The 21,819-nt window shown below is 47.5% G+C and overlaps 1 protein-coding gene across 1 annotated transcript; it reads right to left on the minus strand.

Moving 5' to 3' along the window:
• Window positions 1-2,905: 2,905 nt before the first annotated feature.
• Window positions 2,906-10,955, minus strand: Slc3a2 (solute carrier family 3 member 2). Its single transcript, XM_029565588.1, has 9 exons — window positions 10,427-10,955; window positions 9,846-10,019; window positions 8,798-8,892; window positions 5,914-5,982; window positions 5,748-5,806; window positions 5,426-5,606; window positions 5,198-5,341; window positions 3,514-3,597; window positions 2,906-3,427 (listed from the first exon to the last, which is right to left on the minus strand). The coding sequence occupies exons 1-9, from the start codon at window positions 10,842-10,844 to the stop codon at window positions 3,065-3,067; spliced, it is 1,587 nt and encodes a 528-aa protein (XP_029421448.1). The 5' UTR covers window positions 10,845-10,955; the 3' UTR covers window positions 2,906-3,064.
• Window positions 10,956-21,819: the final 10,864 nt, after the last annotated feature.

The raw sequence follows: 21,819 nt of genomic DNA on the forward strand, positions 1-21,819 counted from the left end.
GAAATCAGATGCCTTCTTCTGATCTGCACAGGCACTGCATGACATCGGTGCACTTACATACATACAGTAAACACATTCATACACATAAAATAATAATAATTTAAAAAATAAAAAGAATCACCGGCCAGGGGCTTGGAGACCCAGTTCTGCAGCTAAGAGCACTGGCTGTTCTTGCAGAGGACCCAGGTTCAGTTGCCAGCACACACATGGCGGCTAACAACTATCTGTAGCTCCAGGTCCAGGACTCCAATGACCTCTTCTGGCCTCCACAGGGATTGAGCAACAAGTGTGTACTTATACACATGCAGGCAACACATGCATACACACAAAATAATTTTCTTAAAAATAAAAATCACTGGTTGGGGCTGGAGAGATGGCTCAGCAGTTAGAGCACTGACTACTCTTGCAGAGGACTCAGGTTCGATTCCCAGCACCTACATGGCAGCTACAAACCATCCTTAACTCCAGTTCCAGGGGAATCCAAAGCTCTCTTTGGACCTCCGTGGCATTGCACGACACGGGTGCACTCACATACATGTGGGCAATATATTCATACACAAGAATAATAAAATACTTTAAAAAAAAAAAAATCACTGGCTAAGGGGGCTGGAGAGATGGCTCAGTGGTTAAGAGCACTGGTTGTTCTTGCAGAGGACCCAGGTTTCAGTTCTCAGCTCCCACATGGCAGTTAACAATCCATAAGTCCAGTTCCAGGGGATCCGACGCCTTCTTCTCACCTCTGCGAGCATTGCATAACATGGGTGCATTTACATGCATGTAGGCAATACACTCATACATGAAATAAAAATAGTAAAAGAATTTAAAAAAAAAAATCACTGGCAAAAAAATGATCTACAGTAAATCCTGTGGGCTTATCCTGCAAAACAAATGCAGAATGCAACCATTTTTTACCACCTCCTTGTATCCTAGTGAGTATCCTTTGGCAGACCAGCCTCCCTGATCCCCCACTAATCACACTGCAGTGAGCCTGTTAAAACCAGTCAGATGTCATTCTGCTGCAAACCCAACAACCCTTATTTTACTCCCTCTGTGCCTATGTGGAATGAAGAATGACTGCTGCCCACAAATCTGGCCTTTGTCTTCTGCTACAAGGCAGTTAACCTCTAGGCCCCTGGAATGTCCTGTTGCAGTTATCTGAGGATATCAGCCAGGCAGTCAGTATGAGATTTCTGCAGGAAATGTATTCTAAAGTATTAGTCCAAAGCCCTGGGAAGGGCTGGAGACTAAAGGTTAGCCATGTAGTCAGTATGTGATTAAACTCCAAGGAAGCAGGGTGTGGTGACATATCTATAATCCCAGCACTCAGGACACTGGAGCAGGATTGCTAGGATAGCCTGGACATAGTAAAACACGCCTGTAATCCTAGCACTTGGGAGGCAGAGGCAGGAGAGGTAGATCAGGAATTCAAAGTTATCCTAGGTGCCATATGAGACCATCCTAAAGGCTCTGAGGCCAACCTGGGGCATATGAGATCCTGTCTCAAAACAAAAATTTGAATGAAACTCTGGTCATCAAAGGTTCAAGTGAATGTCCTACCTCCTTGTTACACATAATGCCTAGGGCTGCGGCCTGGACTGCACTGGGAGGTCAATGGGAAGTTTCTCCTTCTGACCCCTCGGTTCTGCCCACACCCCATACATCTCATCCTTTGGCTAGGTGTGTTTCCTTTTAGTTTAAGAAAAGAAAATTTTGTGACTCATTCTAGCAGTTTACTTGAGGGTCTCATGAGGACCACAGGTTTGTAACTGGTATCTCAGGGCATCTCATGAGGACCGTGTTCCCTAACTATGCAGTCTACTGAAGTCTGCTGCCTGTGCCCACCTCAACATGTCTGCTGTGAGCTGCAACCATGTCAACTAAACTCATTTCTTACTCCTCTCCCACTGCCTCACAATCACCAATTCATTCAAGGACACCCAAAAAACAGAAGCTTCCTCAGATCCATTGGCTTAACACCCCCACTTACACCCAGGTGTGTTCAGTCTTTTGACACTAATATGACATTGTCATCTACAAAGCTCACAATCTAGAATGGCACAATTACCAAAAACCAAAATCAAACCCAACAAACTCATGTCTTAAGTTTCTGATTTTTGGTTTAGGCCACATTTATAGACGTGTGAGCCACCCACTTCAGTGGGGCCTCTTCCAACCCCACCTCAAACCCCCTTCCCCTCCAACGTCTTTCCAGCTCCACTTTACGCTTCTTGAGCACATCACCATGTTTACCATACCACAAATTCTATTCCTTATTTCTTCTCCATCTCTCCACAGGAGAACACTTGCCCCAAGGGGGAAAAACTGTTTTGTTTTTTCCCGGGACGAGAGTATGGTGCTGCAGCTCAAACCTAGTCTTGTGCACACTAGCCAAGTGCCCTACCTCTGAGTTTCACCCTCAGGAAGGCAGGGACTTTTGTATTTTGTTCTCTGTTGGAGTCCCTGGAGCAGTCTGCTGAATGTTCAATATGAGCTAGGCCACCCCACCTCCACTTTTTCCTTAAAAGGACAAGTTGGCAAAAACGGGAGAACTGAACAACAGGAGACGTTTGTTAAGGGAGATGAAGAGCTGGCAACACTGAAGATGTCAGGAGAGCTGGGCCAGCCTGAGGAGGCATGGTGGCACTAGCCCCATGCTTCCGTGCTGTTGACCATGGAAGGGCCCTTCTCTGGGCCTTGCTCCCCGAATGACAAAGAGCTGGAGCAGCTGCATGAAGTGCCCTGAGACTACTATGGGGCAGGCCAGGACGGAAGAGGGAGCAGGAAATTCCTACATGGTGCCTTACAACCTTCTGTAACTCCGAGTCCAGGAGCACCAATGCCCTCTCCTGGCCTCCTTGGGAATTGCGTGGGTGCATGATAATGAGGGACAGAGGGAAGACAAAACTTCATCAGGTAGGGTGACTTTTATTTGAAAGCAAAAATACCCGATTTGAGGATTCATATGTAATCTGTAAAAGTTTTTAAAAAAACAAGGAAAGAAAAAACAGAACTCAAAAGGCCTGGGGCAAGGAGAAGGAGGGTGGTAGGTCCTGGACAGGTAGGGTCAGGCCACATAGGGGAAGCTCAACAGCAGCCCCTCATGAGGATCTAGACTCAGGCTATCCAGCTCCAGGGAGGTTCCCTCCTTACGACCTGGGTGAGTACTGCGTACCAGGTTAGCACTGGCTGGCAGGCTGGTACTGGCTGGCAGGTTGGAGGCCCCTAGCTTGGCGGACTGGCTCACATCCTCAAAGTTGAGCACCACTAGGTAACGCTCATTCTGGTCCCAGTGGCGGACGTAGGAGAAGAGGCCAGATGTAGAGGAGAGTGCATGGAAGTCCCCGTGCAACAGTGAGCGCTCCTTACCCCGCTCCTCACTCAGCCACCGGAATAGGGAAAGGAGGGAGCCAGGATCTTCTTTCTGACCCTGAAAATGAAGGGAGAGGTGAGGGGACTTCCTGGACATTCAACAAGTCACCTGCCCACCCTGAGGACGAGGCCTAAAACCCTCACCTTCACTGTCATGTTGGAGGTTACAGGCCCAGAGTTACGAGAGGGGCTAGATTCATTCCACAGCATGAATGGGGCCTCCATGGGCTGAAGAACAGAGAGAACAGGACTTTAGTAAAAGTTGTAAAAAACTTACAAGTTTAAGAAACCATTTTAGATTTATTTTTATTATGTGTATGAGCCTGCATGTATGTAAGTACACCCATACAATGCCCAAGGAGGCCAGGAGAGGGCATTGGTGCCCCTGGACTTGGAGTTACAGAAGGTTGTAAGGTACCATGTAGGTCCTGGGAACTGAAGCTGGGTCCTCTGCAAGATCAGCCAGTGCTCTTAACCACTGAGTCACCTCTGTAGATCCAAGGGAAGAGGACTTTAAAAAGGGGCTAGGTCCACTCCCCTCCTCCAGGTCCCCATTTTTATTTTATTGTTCTGTGATGTTCTGCTAGTAGACCACTAGGTGGCAGCACCCCATCACAGCCTTACACCTCTGCTTACTTATCTGGTCTTCCATTAAACCGAGCTCCGAGGGGCTCAAAGCTGACCCACAGAGCAGAGTACCACTGTCAAACCACTAAATGGTGGCTATCCTATTGAACATCTTACCAAGTACCAGGCATTCTCATTAAAAATAGGTACTTGGGGGCCAGTGGGATGGCTCAGTGGGTAAAAGCACCTGCTGTGCAAGCCTGACAACCTGGGTTCTGAAACCCAAAAAGAGAGAATCAATGCCACAAAGCTCTCCTCTGATCTTTGTGTATGCGCTCACACACAATCACATCACATCTTAGACATACACACACGTGCGCACACACGTACATGCATGCTTTGGAAAAAAAAGCCTTGCAGCCAGGCGTGGTGACGCACGTCTTTATCCCAGCACTTGGGAGGCAGAGGCAGGCATATCTTTTTGAGTTCGAGACCAGCCTAGTCTACATAGTGAGTTCCAGGACAGCTGGGGCTACAAAGGAGACCCTGTCTCAAAAAAAGACAAAAAAAAAAGCCTTGCATTAAATGTGGTAATGCCAGAACTTGGGTGGCTGAGTTCCAGGAGGATGAGAAACTCAGGACCAGCTTGGGCTACAGAGTAAGTCTGAGGCCAATCAAGCTACACAGCAAAACCCTGTTTAAAAAACAAAAAACAGCCAGGCATGGTGGCGCACACCCGTAGTCCCAGCACTTGGGGGGCAGAGGCAGGCGGATCTCTTTGAGTTCAAGGCCAGCCTGGTCTACATAGTGAGTTCCAGGACAGCTGGGGCTACAGGGAGACCCTGCTTCAAAAAGACCAAAAAAATGAAATAAAAAAACACAGGGGCTGGAAAGATGGCTCAGCAGTTAAAACCACTGGCTGTTCTTGCAGAAGACCCAGATTCAAATCCCAGCATCCACATGGCAGCTAACAACAACTGTCCATAATTCCGTTCCAGGGGATATGACACCCTCTTCTGTCCTCCATGGGTACTGCATAGCATGGGTGCTCTTATATACATGCAATCACACATAACACATAAAAGTAAAATTTTTTTTAAAACACAAGAACATGGTACAGAGTCACTAACTAGGTGAAGGACTAGGAATCCACTCAGTTCCACCTCAAGGCTGGTGACTGCTGCCATCCCCAGAAATCATGATGTGCTAAAGAAACAAACAGCACTTCCCCCAGCTATGCTGGGGAGAGAATAAGCAGTACCTGTCCAGGAAGAGCAGCTGACTGCAAGCCGATCTCATCCCCATAGTTGAACACAGGGGTCCCTGGCAGGGTAAAGAGCAGCAGCTGGTAGAGTCGGAGGAACTGGGCTGGTAGGAAGGACGTCAGGAATCCTGCCTGAGACAACTGCAGGAAGACATGCCAGTGAGCGCCTCCACTTCCCACTAAGCCCCAAGCTGGTGGCCCCACACCCACCAGCATGGTACTCACACTCCAGCTGCACCAGTGACTGCCAGTGGCATTCAGATACTGGGTGACTAGGAATTTTGTATGCTCCCCAGTGTAACTAGACTTTGACAGATATGAGCTAGTCACCAGCAGGTCCTTGGTGGATTCAAGTAGGCTCAGGATTTGCTGCAGGTCAGAGGAGTCAGTCCCTGCAATCAAAAGCCTGCACCAACCAAGGGTAGGTGAGGAAGAAGAGAAGTGAAGAAAGTTTTCTAGACCAGGAAACTCCCCCTTCTCATGGCTTAGCACTCCGTCAGGGGGTTCCCACAATGGACTCAGTCAGGGCAGGGTGTCTGGCACCTACTTGTCTTCACTGACGCTCTTGGTAATATTCTGCCACTCAGTCAAGTATGAGGATGCACCCTAGAAGGAAAAAAAGTAGAATCTGGAACAAGGACCATGACTCAGGCCAGGCTCAGACCCTCTCTTCTCACCCAAGCTTTGCCTATCAATGAGCAAGGGGCACTTACTGGCAGCTTTCCCACATCCTGAACCTGGAATCCATCCACACCAACTTGCAACCAAAAACTCAAAGCTTCCTACAGGGGATAAAAGAAGAGAAAAGGTATCAACCACAGGCAAATCCTCGCCCACCATGCACTTCCCCATGACCTCTGAAAAAGTTGCCGTGCCTGGGTCTGGTTCTCCCAGTTCAAAGGTCAGCCCTTCACTGCCTCCTAGCAATGCTCTTAGTGTACTACAGCTTTTTTTTTAACTTTTCTAGTCTTGCCTTAAAAGGCTACAGAAGGGCCGGGCATGGTGGCGCACGCCTTTAATCCCAGCACTCCGGAGGCAGAGGCAGGCGGATCTCTGTGTTCAAGGCCAGCCTGGTCTACATGGTGAGTTCCAGGCCAGCTGGGGCTACAGGGAGACCCTGTCTCAAAAAAAACAAACAAACAAAAAAGCTACAGAAAAGTCCCAAGAGAGTAAGAGTATCCATGACTAGAACTCAATTAACAGTCAGTATGTGGCTTGCTAACATCAAGTTTGGAGGTGAAGAAACAGGCTCTGACAGGCAAGACATGCCCAAGATCACAATCAGGGAGTAGCAGAGAAGACTTAAATACGGGTCAAGACCTCCGGCCTTGTACTCACTCCTCTCCCAGTTTCCTGAGCATAAGTACAGGCACTGGTGGGAGCAGAGGCAAGACAAAAGATTGAAATTCCAAGCACAGCCTGAGGGCAGCTGAGATGATATGAAAGGAGGCCAGCTCTGCAGAACTGGCCCAGGCCTGAAGGTATCATAAGCCCTAACTTCAGCTGGGACACAGCACAGAACCCCTTCCCCATGCCCCTTTTCTTCCCTTTATCTCTCCTAGGTTTTCAATTTTTTTTAAAAGATTTATTTTATGTGTATGAGTGTTTGCCTGTATGTGTGTGTGTACCACATGCATGCCTGGTACACAAGTGGAGGCCCGAAGAGGGAGTCCAAACCCCTGGAACTGGAGTTACAGATGGTTGTTAGCTACCATGTGGGTGCTGGGAACTGAAGCTGGGTTCTCTGCAAGAGCAGCCAGTGCTTTTTTTTGGCTTTTTTTTTTTTTTTTTTTTGGCTTTTTGAGACAGGGTCTCCCCGTAGCCCCAGCTGCCCTAGAACTCCCCATGTAGACCAGGCTGGCCTTGATCTCACAGAGATCCGCCTGCCTCTGCCTCCCAGGTGCTGGGATCAAAGGCGTGCGCCACCAGGACCAGCTGCAGCCAATACTCTTAACCACTGAGCCATTCCTCCAGCTCTGAGTTTACCATCTGAAACTTTTTTGAGGGGAGGGAGGGCTTAAGACAGAGTCTCACCCCAGGCAAGTCTCAAATTCAAACTATCCTCTAACTTCTGAGCCTCCAGTTCTCAAGTGCTAGGATTACAGACTTCCAACTTGTCAGTAACTCTTAACAGACCTCTAGCAGGAAGTCATGGTGGCTCATGCGTGCAACCTTAGCACTTGGGAGGTGGAGGCAGGAGGACTACGGAGCTCAAGATCATCCCTGGGTACAGAGTTCTAGAAGCCACCCTAGGCTACAAGAGACCTTGTCACAAGACAAAACAGAATACAAGAGGTCTCTCAACAACTGGCAAGGACCAAACTAGACCATACCAGGTGTCTGACCCAAATGCTGAGAATCCAGAATTCTCCTTCAGAATCATAGCCAACAGCAAAGTGTCAGGATCTGCTTCTACTTTTGTTATGTCTAACCACCCAGGTATCAGGAACTGAGGTGTCATTACAAGCGCTACCCCAGGCTGGTGGTTATAGAGTCTGAGCCATCACCTTGAAGAAAGAAAGATTAGAGAAAGTCACTTGAGACTTCAGATTTGGGCACATGAAGCTCCTGAACCTCAGCTTCCTCATTGACTAGCAACAACAGGTTATTTTGTGTGATTATGCAAAGAATTATAAAATACTTGGCATAGGAGCTGGAAAGATGGCTCAGTAAAAATACTTGCTGCTCTTGCAGAGGACCTGGATTCAGTTCCCATCATCCCCATGGCGGCTCACGTGGTCTGTAACTTCAGGTCCAGAGGATTTGACACCCTCTTCTGGCCTCTGAAGGCACAAGGCACATGTGTACATACACATAACTTGCAAGCCAAACACTCATATACATAAAATAAAAATAAATCTTAAGCCGGGCATGGTGGCGCATGCCTTTAATCCCAGCACTTGGAGGCAGAGACAGGCGGATCTCTATGAGTTCAAGGCCAGCTGGTCTACATAGTGAGTTCCAGGACAGCTGGAGCTACAGGGAGATCCTGTCTCAAAAAGACCAAAAAAAAAAAAAAATTTTTAAAAAAAAAAACCAGGGCTGGGTGTGGTGGCACACACCTTTAGTCCCAGCACTTGGGAGGCAGAGGCAGGTAGATCTCTAGGCCAGCTGGGGCTACAAGGAGACTCTGTCTCAAAAAAACCAAAAAAAAAAAGAAAAAGTGCCTATAAGTGAGTTGAAAATATTTTTTAAAAATAAAACACATGGCATAGACCCAGCCACATAGTAATACCCTATGCTTATAATATCAGCTGGGCTCCATTCCAATCACATCAAACAAAAACTGGGAAGCCAGTCAGGACAGGATTCCTACAAAGAAAGAAAGGATTTCCTATCACAAAAAGAAGAAAAATCAAACTTCCAGACTGACATCTGAGAAATTCCCTTCCTGGTACTGTCTTGCCCCTGGAGTCAAGGAAACAAGAAAAATGAGTGGTCAGAAAGTAAGAAAAAACAACTGTGCGCTGTTGGCCTCTCCTTCCGGCATTGGGAGAGGGTATTCCTACTTGTGGGAGCCAAGCTAGGTATACAGGGCTTGCTGTGAACAAACTAACGCAGCCCCAGTATCCATCTGCCACCAGCCACTAGACTCACCTTCATTTTGGTGGCCACAGTGTCAGCCTGAGAGGGGAGGAACCATGGATTCTGGCCATGGTAGTTAGGAGTGAGGTCCAAAATGATGTGAATGCCTAAAACAATAAACAGGCAACAGAAAGTCTTTAGGACTAAAGGGAAAACAAGGAAATCCAACACAAGTCTGCTGAGTGTACCCATGTATAACATGATAAAAAAGCTTGGATCAGAATGAACCCTGCCAAACCCCTCAATCAGTTTTGTAGTACTGCAAAGAAGTTTGAGCTATAGGGCCCTGGGCTCCCCACCCACAAAGTGGTCAGTTTCCTCATTGAAGTTTTGGATTTTTTTTTTTCTTCAGAGTCACATATATCCCAGGCTGTCTAGCCTCAAATATTTAGCTGAGGATAACCCTCCTGCATCCATCTCCCAAGTACTGGGATTACAGGTGTGAGCCTCCACATCGTTAATGTGGTGGCTGGGGATCAAACTCAGGGCTTCATACCTGATAGGCCAATACTCTTACCAACTGAACTACAATCCCAGCTTCTATACTGAGTTACAAAGCAGTATTTGAATTCCCCATACACACACAAAGGATTCACAATTTTATCACTGATTTAAGGAAATAGGAATTAAAAAAAGAAAAAAAAAAAAAAGATTATGTTAAAGCCTACATTTTGCAAATAAGGGCACTAAAGCCCAGAAGTTAAAGGATCTGCTCCAGAATGCTCAGCCAAGCCAGGCATCGTGTTGCACACTTGAGAGATGGAAGCAGGAGTAGGACCAGTAGTACAAGATCATCCTTGGCTACATAGCAAGTTTGAGGCTAGCCTGGGCTACACGAGACGCTGTCTCAAGAAAGGAAACAAAAAATCACCCTGCTAAGTAGAAAACCCCTGTACCACTTGGGAAATATGTTTCAGTGTGAAGCCTAACATATCTCCCATTGTACCTGCCCTAGGAAAACTGAGCCAGTTAGGAGGAAACCAGACAAAACCCTATGCTACTTTCCTTCTAGCCAGAAGGTCAAGCCTTTCTGCTTCCTCCGAAAGCCCAGGACACCCACTCTTTTTCTTAGCTGCTGTTAGAAGGCTTTCAAAGTCGTCCGAGGTGCCCAAAGTGGGGTCAATCTGTTTCAAGTTGGTCTCATTTATTTCATCCTTCCGGTTCTCGTGAACTGGACCCAATACTAGGCCCTTCACCTTCAGGGTGCTCAGGTAATCCAGATGCTTCTTCAGCCCTGAGATGGGGAGAGGGATGGGTTAACCAGCAACTTCCGAGGTGGGAGAAGTCTTAAACCTCATTCCCCCTCCCCTTTCCCCACTCTCTCCAAAGGGGGATGGATCACAAGACAAAGTAGCTGATGCAAGGAGACTTGTACATTACTTCAGAAACTGGTTTCAACTGGCTCTGGCGCCTCGTGGTATGGGGAGAGGGGGTGGGTATGCTGAGTCAGCCACCCTTGTGAAAAATTAGATGTCGGGTTAGTTTTCTTCAAAGGAGGAGGGAGTGCCAGGGAGTGGTCCTGGGTAACAGGGTGCAGTGGAGTTTGTCTAGGGAGGGAGAGGGGGAAAGGGATCGGTGCAGAAGACCGATTCAACCATGAGCACCTGGGGAAAGAAAGGGCCGGGTGTGCACCGCACTCACCAGCTACGCCTCCGGCATTGGCATCGGGGCCAAGGAAGGCCTGTAGGTCACCCACGCGGTAGAGGGCGCCCTTGTGCCACCACCTCTGCACCGGTAGCTCGCGACAGCGCGGCGCCCGGACAATGATGACCACGGCGCCCGCCAGCATGCCGAGCCAGCCGAGCCAGAAGAGCAGCAGCAGCACCCAGCGGGTGCGCACCCAGCCCGGGCTGCCCGCCACCTTCAGCAGCTCCTCCTTGGACAGGCCGGTGAACTTGGCCCCGGCCTCCGCCTCGGCATCGTCCTCGGCCACCTTGATCTTCACCAGCCCGTTCTTCTCGCCGCCCGCTGCCCCAACCGCGGCATTCATGGGCTGCTTCTCGGGTTCCAGCTCGTTCAGCTCCACCTCCTTCATGTCCACCTCGGTGTCCTGGCTCATGGTGCCTGTGAACCGGGGCACGATGCGGCCTGCGGTCAGATGGAGCTCCCAGCCCTGAGACCTCCCAGACGGAGTGGCAGCGCCCGCCTTTCGCTGCGGCTTCTCGGCCGGCGGGCGTGGCTGCCGGGAAGAGGCCGCCGAGCTCCGCCCCGCCCGCCCCTTAAAGGAGCCGCGAAATGGGCCTTTCGGAAACTGCCTCAAAGGATGCAGAACCATGGCCTGCCTCCCGCTGCTACAAGGTGCAATTTAGCTGCTCGAACCTGCTTATTCCTAATGCTTCTTCGAGCCAGACTCTGGGAAAACTGAGCACCTTTAGGACAACGAACTCTGATTTGTCCTGCCTGCGTTCCAAAGCCCCTCCTCCGGCCTTCAGGCTACCACCAAAAGGCCACTCCTGAGGCCCAGGGTCCCTCAGGCCCCAGGATGGCAGCTACCTCCATCCACAACATCATCCCTTCACCCCTGGCACGGCTCTATCCACCACCTGGTCTTCCCAACTGGGACAGCCACTTGCACCCTGAAGCCAGCTGCTTCCCCGACACCCCACACCCTGCCTCATCATCTCAGGCCTCCATACTTGGTGTTGGTCCTAGGTCTCCCACAGGGTTTACTGCCACTCCTCTTCCTAATCCTGATGCAGCAACTGTTTACTGGGTACCACTCCAGCCCTCTGCTTCATTAACTTCACTGAATCGACTCGTTTACTGTTCATGATCTAAGACTAATCTGTTTGGACAGCACAGTTGTGTGGACACTACCCTTCTACACTACTCTGTAGTAGGCTAGAGAATGTTGGCCAGCTGGGAATCAGACAACCAGAAGAGACTAGCAGGGCTGTAATAAACATTCCAGAGCTGGGCCTCAAATTCAGGCATCTACCTTTTTCTATATTAGACAGATATCATGACTAGACTTTTCCCCACCTTGCAGGACCTCCCCAAACCCCCAGGGTGCCAGGGCTCCCACATAACTTCATGTGGTAGGCCTTGAAGGCAGCCTGTCCTGCCAGGCTTTGAAGACTTCCCAAATCCCCCGACACAGGTCCTTGGCAAGAGGAAGGGTAAGTAGGGCAGACTGAGTTCACAGCAGGGACAACCGGACATCAACACCAGGAGATGCCAACACTCTCAGGAACCTCTTGTTCCTGAGCACAGCCAGCTGGGCTGTTTTCAGAGAGGAGATGAGTGAACGGGTCCTTTCTCCCTCTCCCACCTAGGCCAAAAGCCAAGACTGCTCTGTATTTGGAAGAAAGCAGAAGCCAAGATCTGAACAGCAGAGAGAAAGGGGTGTGAAAAGTCTCATCCTCCTGCCCTGCTGCATCCCAAAAGATCCTCCCCAATCTCACTGGAGAAAAGCCTATACACCAGCTCCTTGGAGGAAGCAGGCAAGCAGGTAGGGGTTGAGGTGCATACCAGTGCTCAAAGATGATAAGAGGTCCACAATTCCGTGGGCACGCCAGATAAGAAGTCATTCAAGGCTTCAAAACAGACTTTATCCCCAGCATGAAAGCTCAGAGTTCGAGGACTACACAGTCAGAAGCTCTCCTTGAGATGTACAACGGAAAGCCTGATTCTGTTCCTTAGTGTGAGATGGCTCAGTCGGTAAAGCCTGAGAGCCTGAGTTCCATCCCTGGGACCCAGAGCTGAAGGAAAGAACTGACTCTCAAAAGTTGTTCTCTGACTTCCTCAGGCATGTGCTCACTCCCCACCACACACAAAATAAATAAACCTAATTTAAAAATCTTAGGGAACCATCGTATCTCTCAATCTGCTCAGTATCTGCTCAGTGTCTTAGAGAAAGGACCTTGCCTGCTCAGTCTTAACCACACAGCACACCTTTCCACAGGCACTACCATCCAGCTGCATGGGCTTTCAAACACTCACCAGTCTCACAGCATGGTATTTCCAGTCCTGTGCCTCTTGCGCATGCCATCCTCTGCTATCTGGCTCTCCCTGCTCTGTCACTCATCCTCACAAGCTTCTATTCAACTGAGATCTAGCTCAAGTGACACATTTCTCAACTCCTTAGGTAGGATTAGATTACTTTCTTTCACCCGGGCTATGGCTCACCTGGGATTACTGTCCTTTCCCACCCGACACCTAACACCTGGCATCTTTGACTATGACTCAGTCCCATCTGTTTACTATATTTCCTCCTGTGAAGTCTGCTTGCCCTTGAAAACAAGTGGCTATAACTTTGTGCTATTTGTCAATGAACCTGTCTGTTCAGAGATAGCATACTATGGGTCCTTCATAAGAGTTTGGGACACGCCTGACTAAACTGCATCATTCAAACCCACATTTATTTCCCTTCTCAGAAGCAACTGAACAAAGTAGCATTTTAAGATAAAAGGTTAAAAGTGAGGGACTGGAGAGATGGCGCAGCAGTTAAGAGCATTGGCTGCTCTTGCAGAGGAGCTGGGTTCGAGTCCCAGCACCCACATGACAGCTAACAATGTTCGTAACTCCAGTTCCAGGGAATCTGACACCCTCTTCTGACCTCTTCGGCATTGTATGACACAGGTGCACTTACATACATGCAGGCAATACACTCATACACATAAAATAAAATAAATAAAAATTTTAATGCTAAATGTGAAAGGGAATTTAAGCACAAGTGTAACAAGTTGAAGAAGTTTGTGTAGGAAAGCAAACCAAGACCTGTTAGCTCAAACTAAAATAAAATAATAACCATAAGGAATGGAGGACAGGAAACCAAGACTGTGGAAGAAGCCAAAAGTACCAGGCTTGGTGGACCATGCTTGAAATCCCGAGAGAGAGAGATGGGGGGGGAGAGGGAGAGGGAGAGGGAGAGGGAGAGGGAGACTGAGAGAGAGAGACTCCAGGTATGAGTAAAGAGCTTCACATCCTATAAATATAACCTTCAACTTAGAGGCTGAGGCTGTAGCTCAGCGGTGGATCATTTCCCTAAAATGTGCAAGGTCCCAGGTTCAATCCCCAGCACAACATGTACAATAAAGAATTGAAGGAATGGGATTGTAGCTCAGTTGGTAAACTGCCTCATGTGCATAAAGCCATAGGTTCCAGCCCCAGCACCATATAAGCCAGGTATGGAGGCACAGGCCTATAATTCCAACACTCTGAAAGTGGAGGCAGGGGAAGTTCAAAGTCATCCTTGGCTACACAGTGAGTTTGAGGCTAGCATGGGCTGCACAACCCTGACTCAAAACAAGTAAGAACAAAAAACAAAAACATGCGCACACACACAAACCAAGATAAATTATGTGAGGCCAGAGAACTCTAGTCCAAGAAAAGGTCCAGAAGACACATTTACAAACTCAGCAGAAATGTGCTGGTGAGAGGAGCATTAACACCACTTAAATTCAATGCAAGGGCTAAAGAGCAGTGCCTAAGAGCAGCTGCAGCTCTTGCAGAGGGCCAGCACCCACCAGAGGTGGGAGCCAACGCACAACTACCTGTAATTTCAGTTCCAGATAATCCAACACCCTCTTTTGGCCTCCAGACACTGCAAGCACCTGGTAAACTTACATGCAGGCAAAATCTTCATACATATTAAAAATAAATAATTTTATCCCAGCATGGTGGTGCATGCCCATAATCCCAGCACTTGGGAGGCAGAGGCATGAGGAGCTCAGTGAGTTTGAGGTCTACTTGGTGTACATAGCAAGTAAGTTCCAGGACGGCCAGAGTACATAGTGAGATCTTGCCTAAAATAAAATAAATCTTATTTTTAAAAAGTTCAGGGGGTTGGAGAGATGGCTCAGCAATTAAGAGCATGGGCTGTTCTTGCAGAGTACCAGGGTTCAATTCCCAGCACCCATATAGTTGCTAAAAACCATCCATAATTCCAGTTCCAGAAGAATCCGACGCCCTCTTCTGACCTCCTCAGGCATTGCATGACACACATGCAGGCTGCACTACTCATACACATAAAATACAAATAATAAATAATTTTTTTAAAGTTCAATAGCAGCTCTACCTGATGGTAAGAGTGGTAGACACACAGCTGAGCTACTGAAGATGCACAGGGATGAACCACCACATCCATCATGCATAATCAAAGCACCAAGTGACTATGCAACACCAAGTTCAGACACACCCAGAACATCTCCATCATGAGTTGGATACTGGCAGACCCTATGAAGTTGTAACCCAGCAAAAGTCTTTGATGACATGAAATGGTTCATCCAGGCTGAAAAAGAATCAAAAACTACGAGTAACTTATGAAAGCAAGTAGCCCAGACCCCCATAGTAACCACCATAATTTATGCATTCCTCCACTATGCAAAAAAGCAACTATGGTAGTAGCACAGGGCATCTTGTATACTCTATCTAAAGGGAGACATGAAAGACCAAATCTGTGGGTGCCAGCCATTAATGGAGGATAGTTACATATTGAAACCACCTTGAAAAATAGTGGAGAGGAGCTTGGCATCATAAGGCACACTTGTAATCCTAGCACTTTGGGAAGTGGAGGCAGGAAGATCACAACTTTCATGCCACTCTAGGCTACACTGAGAAACACCATTTCAAAAATAAATTAATAGGGAGCCAGAAAGACGACTCAGAGTTTAAGAGCACTGGCTGATCTTGCAGAGGACCGAGGGTTGGTTCCCAGCACCCACATGGCAGCTGTCCATAACTCCAGTTCTAAGAGATCCTACGCCCTCTTCAGGCCTCCACAGGCACTGCATGCACAGTGCTGGTAAAACACACACACAGAAAATAAAAATAAGTATGCAGGGCATGGCAGCACAACACTCCACAGGCAGGGGCACCCAGATCTCTGTGAGTTCAAGGCCAGGCTGGTCTACATATTGAGTTCCAGGTCAGCAGGGGCTACAGGGAGACCCTGTCTCAAAAAACAAAAAACAAAAATAAACAAATGAATTAATTTAATTAAGGTAAATGTCAAAATTTTTTAAGTAAAAATAAAAATAAATTAATAGGGCTGGGGATGTAGCTCAGCTGAAGGGAAAATTTTCCAAGTATGAACAGAGTCCTCAGTTCAATCCCCAAAACCATAAAAAATAAATACAATTAATTTAGGGACCAATCAGCAAAATGGCACCTGCTGACAGCATGATGACCTGAGTTTGATCCCTGGGATCCATACAGTACAAGGAGAGACTCGACTCTCAAAAACCTTTCCTGGGGGCTACAGAGGTGGCTCAGCAGTTAAGAGCACTGGGTTGTATTCCCAGCACCTACATGGAGGCTAACAACCATCTGTAACTCCAGTTTTAGGGCATCCAATGCCCTCTCCTGACCTCTGAGGGCATTGCACAACACAGTCCAAAGTGCACTTACATACATGCAGGCAATACACTTATACACATAAAATAAAAATAATAAATAAGAGGCTGGAGAGATGGTTTAGTGGTTAAGAGCACTGACTGCTCTTGCAGAAGACTCGGGTTCGATTCCCAACATGATGGCTATGAACCATCCTTAACTCCAGTACCAGGAGAATCTGAAGCCGTCTTCTGATCTCTGTGGCACTGTATGACACAGGTGCCCTCACATACATGCAGGCAATACACTCATACACATAAAAATAAAAACAATAAAATATGCCAGGCATGGTGGCGCACACCTTTAATCCCAGCACTTGGGAGGCAGAGGCAGGTGGATCTCTATGAATTCAAGGCCAGCCTGGTCTACATAGTGAGTTCCAGGACAGCTGGGGCTACAGGGAGACCCTGTCTCAAAAAGACAAATAATAATAATAATACGTGCCGTGGTATACACACATCCACATGCAAATAAATAAATAAATACGCTTTTCGTAAAACTAAAATAAATGATTAAATAAATATATAAGATTGGGGTATATATTAGTAGTACAGTTTGTGCTTAGCTTGTTCAAGGTCCTGTGTTGGATCTCTAGCACCAAACTAAGACAGACAGACAGATAACCTTTTCCCCACTGGGGCTCACAGTTCCAAGGAAATCCCTAATCACCTAGGAATTTCCTTCCTCCACTGCAGGCAGGCAGTGCCGCTTGCTGCCAGGCGGCGGCAGGGCTGCTCTTTGAACAAACATCAGCTAGCTAACAACAAGCTCATTTGATTACTAACCTGTGACAGTCAACAAACTGAGGCTAGAAAAAGATCAGTCAAAAATACAGAGGGAGGTGAGGGCAGGAGGATAAATAGTTCAAGGCCAGCCAGAGCTGCAGAGCAACACTGTCTCAAAAACTGTGTGTGTGTGTGTGTGTGTGTGTGTGTGTGTGTTTGCTTAGTGGTACAGCACCTGCTGCCTAGCGTGTCTATAAATATCTCTATCTATCTCATCTATCTGGAGAAAGAAATTAATAATCATATATCAAATCCTACTTGTGTCTTAACCTAGGCAATAGGGATAGGATGATTCACTATGTAAAATCAAATCTCAGGGACTTTGTGGCTGGGGATAAGGATCAGGGAAGGAATGATGCTACAGAAAATGGCAAGGGGGGCTGGAGAGATGGCTCAGCACATGGTCCACTTATATAGGTAAAACATTCATATTACATAAAAAATAACAAAAATGTATTATTTTTTATTTTATGTGTATGTGTGCATTGCCTGCATGTAGGTAAGTGCACCTTGTCATGCAATGCCTGTGGAAGTCAGAAGAGGCTGTCAGATCCCCTGGGACTGGAGTTACGGACAGTTGTTAGCTGCCATGTGGGTGCTGGGATTCAAACCTGGGCCTTCTGCAAGAACAACCAGTGTTCTTAGCCACTGAGCCATCTCTCCAGCCCCCAACAAAATCTTTTTTTTAAAAAGAAACTTAGCTGGGTTTGGTGGTGCACACCTTTAATCTCCGCACTTGGGAGACAAGAGGCAGGCGGATCTCAGTGACTTCAAGTCCAGCCTGGTCGACATAGCAAGTTCCAGGCCAGTCAGGGCTACATAGTGAGACCTTCTCTCAAAAAAAAAAATAAGCAGGTGTGGAGAGATGGCTCAGCAGTTAAGAGCACTGACTGCTCTTGCAGAAGTCCCAGTTCAATTCCTAGCACCCACATGGCAGCTATGAACAGTCCTTAACTCCAGTTCCAGGGGAATCAGAAGCCCTCTTCTGACCTCCACAGCATTGCACAACACCGGTGCACTCACATACATACAGGCAATACACTCGTACACATTTAAAAAAAAAAAAGCCTAGTGGTGGGTGTGCCTTGAATCCCAGCACTCAGGAGGCAGACGAGATCATGCCCAGCCTGGTCTATATAAAGAGTTCCAAGTCAGCTGGGATTCAAGGGGACCCTGTCTCAAAAACAAAAAGCTGTGCTGGTTAGCTTTGTCAACTTGACACAATCTAGAATCCCCTGGAAGTTAAGCCTGCATTGGGCATGTCTGTGGGGAGAACTGCGTAATTAAGTTAACTGCTGTGCGAAGACTCAGCCCACTCTGGGAGCACCATCCCCTACATAGGCAAGCCTGAACTGGGTAGAAATTGAGCCGAGCACAAGCAAGCCCCCACGCGCAGGTGTGTGTTCGGTTCTCTCTGCTCTTGATGTGACTGTTTGAAGCTCCTGCCTTGACTTCCTCACAGTGACAGACTGTAACCTAGAATTGTAAGCTAAAATAAACCCCTTTCTCTCCTAATTTGCTCTTTGTCAGTGTATTTTATCTCAGCAACAGAAAGGAGATTAGAGCAGAAACTAACTGGCCAGAGAAGGGTTTTCTTAACAGCTGCATCGGTCAGTTTGGACTGCAGCCTGAAGGACTGTGAGCTGAGAATGAAACCCAAACAGACCTTTTATTTGCAAAAATTATTCTGGGCGGCTCAGAAGTAGAACACTTGCCTAGCGAGCACCAGCCTGAGTTCTACCACAGACCTGGAAGAAAAAACAAAACAAAATGCAGAAAGATCACTCTGGCTACAATGCAGAGAATGGATTCCAAGGGAAGAAACTGGAGCAGGACTGAGTTTGTGGTTAAAAACCTGGGGGTGGCTAGGCGAGGTGCCACACGCCTTTAATCCCAGCACTCGGGAGGCAGAGGCAGGGAGATCTCTGAGTTCAAGGCCAGCCTGGTCTACATAGTGAGTTCCAGGACAGCTGGGGCTATAGAGACCCTGTCTCAAAAAGAAAAAAAAAAAAACCTGGGGGTGGAAGGCCGGCATGGTGGCACACACCTGTAATCCCAGCACTCAGGAGGCAGAGGCAGGGGGATCTTTGGGAGTTCAAGGCCTGCCTGGTGTACAAAGTGAGTTTCAGGCCAGCTGGGGTTACAGGGAGACCCTATCTCAAAAAAAAAAAAAAACTTGGGGGTGGGGGTGGGGATATAGCTCAGTAGAGGCTGGCCTAGCATACATGAACCCCTGGCTGGGTTCCATCCTCATCATCTCAGAAACCTGGGTATGATGACACACATCTGTAGTCTCAGTACTCATAAGGTAGAGGCAACAGGATCAGAAGTTCAAAATCATCCTTGGCTACATATCAAATTCTAGGCCAGGCTGGGCTATGTGAGACTCTGTCTCAAAAATTTAAATAAATAAATAAATAAAGCCACATGTGCACCGTGGAATGCATACGCCTGAATTCACACACACACCATGCTGGCATGCAGGCTCATACACAAGCATACACATACAAACACACACCCACAACTAAATAAGGGGGACAACATAGGGACAAGATGCCATGAGTTTGTTGGACAGCAAAGACCATGTACATTCAGAAGGCAACTGGATGCACAGCTCTGAAGCTCAGCAGATTCTAGGTTAGAGTTCCAGGTACAGAAATAATCTTTAAAACTCCACAAGTGGCCAGACGTGGTGGCGCACACCTTTAACCCCAGAACTCGGGAGGCAGAGGCAGGCAGATCTCTGTGAGTTGAAGGCCAGCCTGGTCTACATAGTGAGTTCTAGGCCAGCTGGGGCTACAGGGAGACCCTGCCTCAAAAAAAACCAAAACACTAGCCGGGCGTAGTAGCGCACGCCTTTAATCCCAGCATTGGGGAGACACAGGCAAGTGGATCCTTGTGAGTTCAAGGCCAGCCTGGTCTACATAGTAAGTTCAGGTCAGCTGGGACAACAAGGAGACCCTGTCTTAAGAAGACAAAAAAAAAAAAAAAAACTTTTTAAAATTTATTTTTATGTATATGAGTGTTTTACTTGCATGTATATAAGTGCTTGTAGTGACCACAAAGGTCAGAAGAGGGTGTGGAATTCCCCTGGAACTGAAGTTTCCAATGGTTGCTATATGCAATGTGGGTGCTGGAAACTGAACCCAAGTCCTCTGCAAGAGGCCAGCGCTCTTAACTGCTGAGTCATATCTCTAGCCTCATGGTTTTTTTTGTTTGGTTGTTTTTTTGTTTTTGTTTTTTGTCTTTTGAGACAGACAACGTCTCCCTGTAGCCCCGGCTGACCTGGACCTAGCTACATAGAACAGACTGGCCTTGAACTCATAGAGATCAGCCTGCCTCTGCTGAGATTAAAGGCATGTGGCACTACGCCCAACTGTTTGTTTTTTTTTTTAAGATGGTCTCATATATAGGCTGGCTAGCCTGGGCTACATAGCCTAGGCTAGTCTTGAACTCCTGATCCTCCTGCCTCAGCCTTCTTAGGCGGAGATTACAGATATGAACCATCATAGACTGCTTTGTTTGTTCTGGTTGTTTTTTTATTTTTTATGTGTATGTATGAGAGCCTGCTTGTATGTATGTGCATCATGTGCATACTTGGTGCCCTTGAGGCCAGAAGAGGGCACTGAATCAGAACTGGAGTTACAGGCTGTTGTGAGCCACCTTATGGGAACTGAACCCCAGTTCTTTGCAAGAACAACAAGCACTTGAATTCTGAGACATCTCACCAGCCTGTTTCATTTTGTTTTTGAGATAGGGTCTCACTATGTAGCCCTAGCTGGCTTGGAACTCACTATGTGGACCAGGCTGGCCTCAAACTCAAAGAGATCTGCCTGACTCTGCCATCTCTTCAGCCCCTTAAAAAATTTTTTTTGTTTGTTTTTGGGACAGGGTCTCCCTGTAGAGCCCCAGCTGTCCTGGAACTCACTATGTAGACCAGGCTGGCCTTGAACTCACAGAGATCTGCCTGCTGCTGCCTCCCAAGTGCTGGGATTAAAGGTGTGCGCCACCACACCTGGCAAAAATTTTTTTTTAATATTTACTTTGGTGGGTTTTTTTTTTTTTTTTTTGAGACAGAGTCTCCCTGTAGCCCCAGCTGGCATTGAACTTGCTCTGTAGACTCAGTCTCACAGAAATCCACCTGCCCCTGCCTCCAGAATGCTGGGATTAAAGACATGTACGACCACACCTGGAATGAATGGGGTAGAGGCCAGAAAAGGGGATCTGATCTCCTGGAGCCAGAGTTATAGGCAGTTGTGAACTGCCTCATGTGGGTGCTGGGAACAGAATATGGGTCCTCTGGAAGAGCAGCAAGTGCTCTTAACCACTAAGAGAGCCCTCCAGTTCCTGACATCAACTTTTTTTTTTTTTTTTTGAGACAAGGTCTCCCTGTAGCCACCATTGGCCTAAAATGTAGACTAGTCAGTTCTCTTACAGAGATCTGCCGGCCTCTGCCTCCTAAGTGCTGAGATTAAATGCTTGTGCCACCATGCCCAGCTAAGATTTATTTTTAAAATTATGTGCATTTGTGTGTGGGTGTGTGCATGTGAGTGCAGGTGCCTGAGGAGTCCAGAAGAGTGTAGGATCCCCTGGAGCTAAAGTTACAGGTATTTGTGAGCAGTCAGACATGGGTGCTGGTAATAAAGGAACAGGATCCAGTCTTCTGGAAAAGAGCAGGAAGCACTTTTTAAATCTTTTGTTTTGTGTTTTGTTTTTTGAGAAAGGATCTCCCTTCAGTCCCAGCAGGTCCTGGAATTCACAGTATAGACCAGGCTGGCATCAAACTCACAGATATCTGCCTGCTTTGCCTCCCAAGTGCTGTGCCACACCCAGCTTCTTTTTTTTAAATATTTTGTTATTTTTATTTTATGTGTATGAGTGTATTGCCTGCATGTATGCAAGTGTACCGGTTGT

The sequence above is a fragment of the Nannospalax galili genome, unplaced genomic scaffold (genome assembly GCF_000622305.1).
Source record: "Nannospalax galili isolate Female #2095 unplaced genomic scaffold, S.galili_v1.0 scaffold818, whole genome shotgun sequence".
Classification (NCBI taxonomy): Eukaryota; Metazoa; Chordata; class Mammalia; order Rodentia; family Spalacidae; genus Nannospalax; species Nannospalax galili.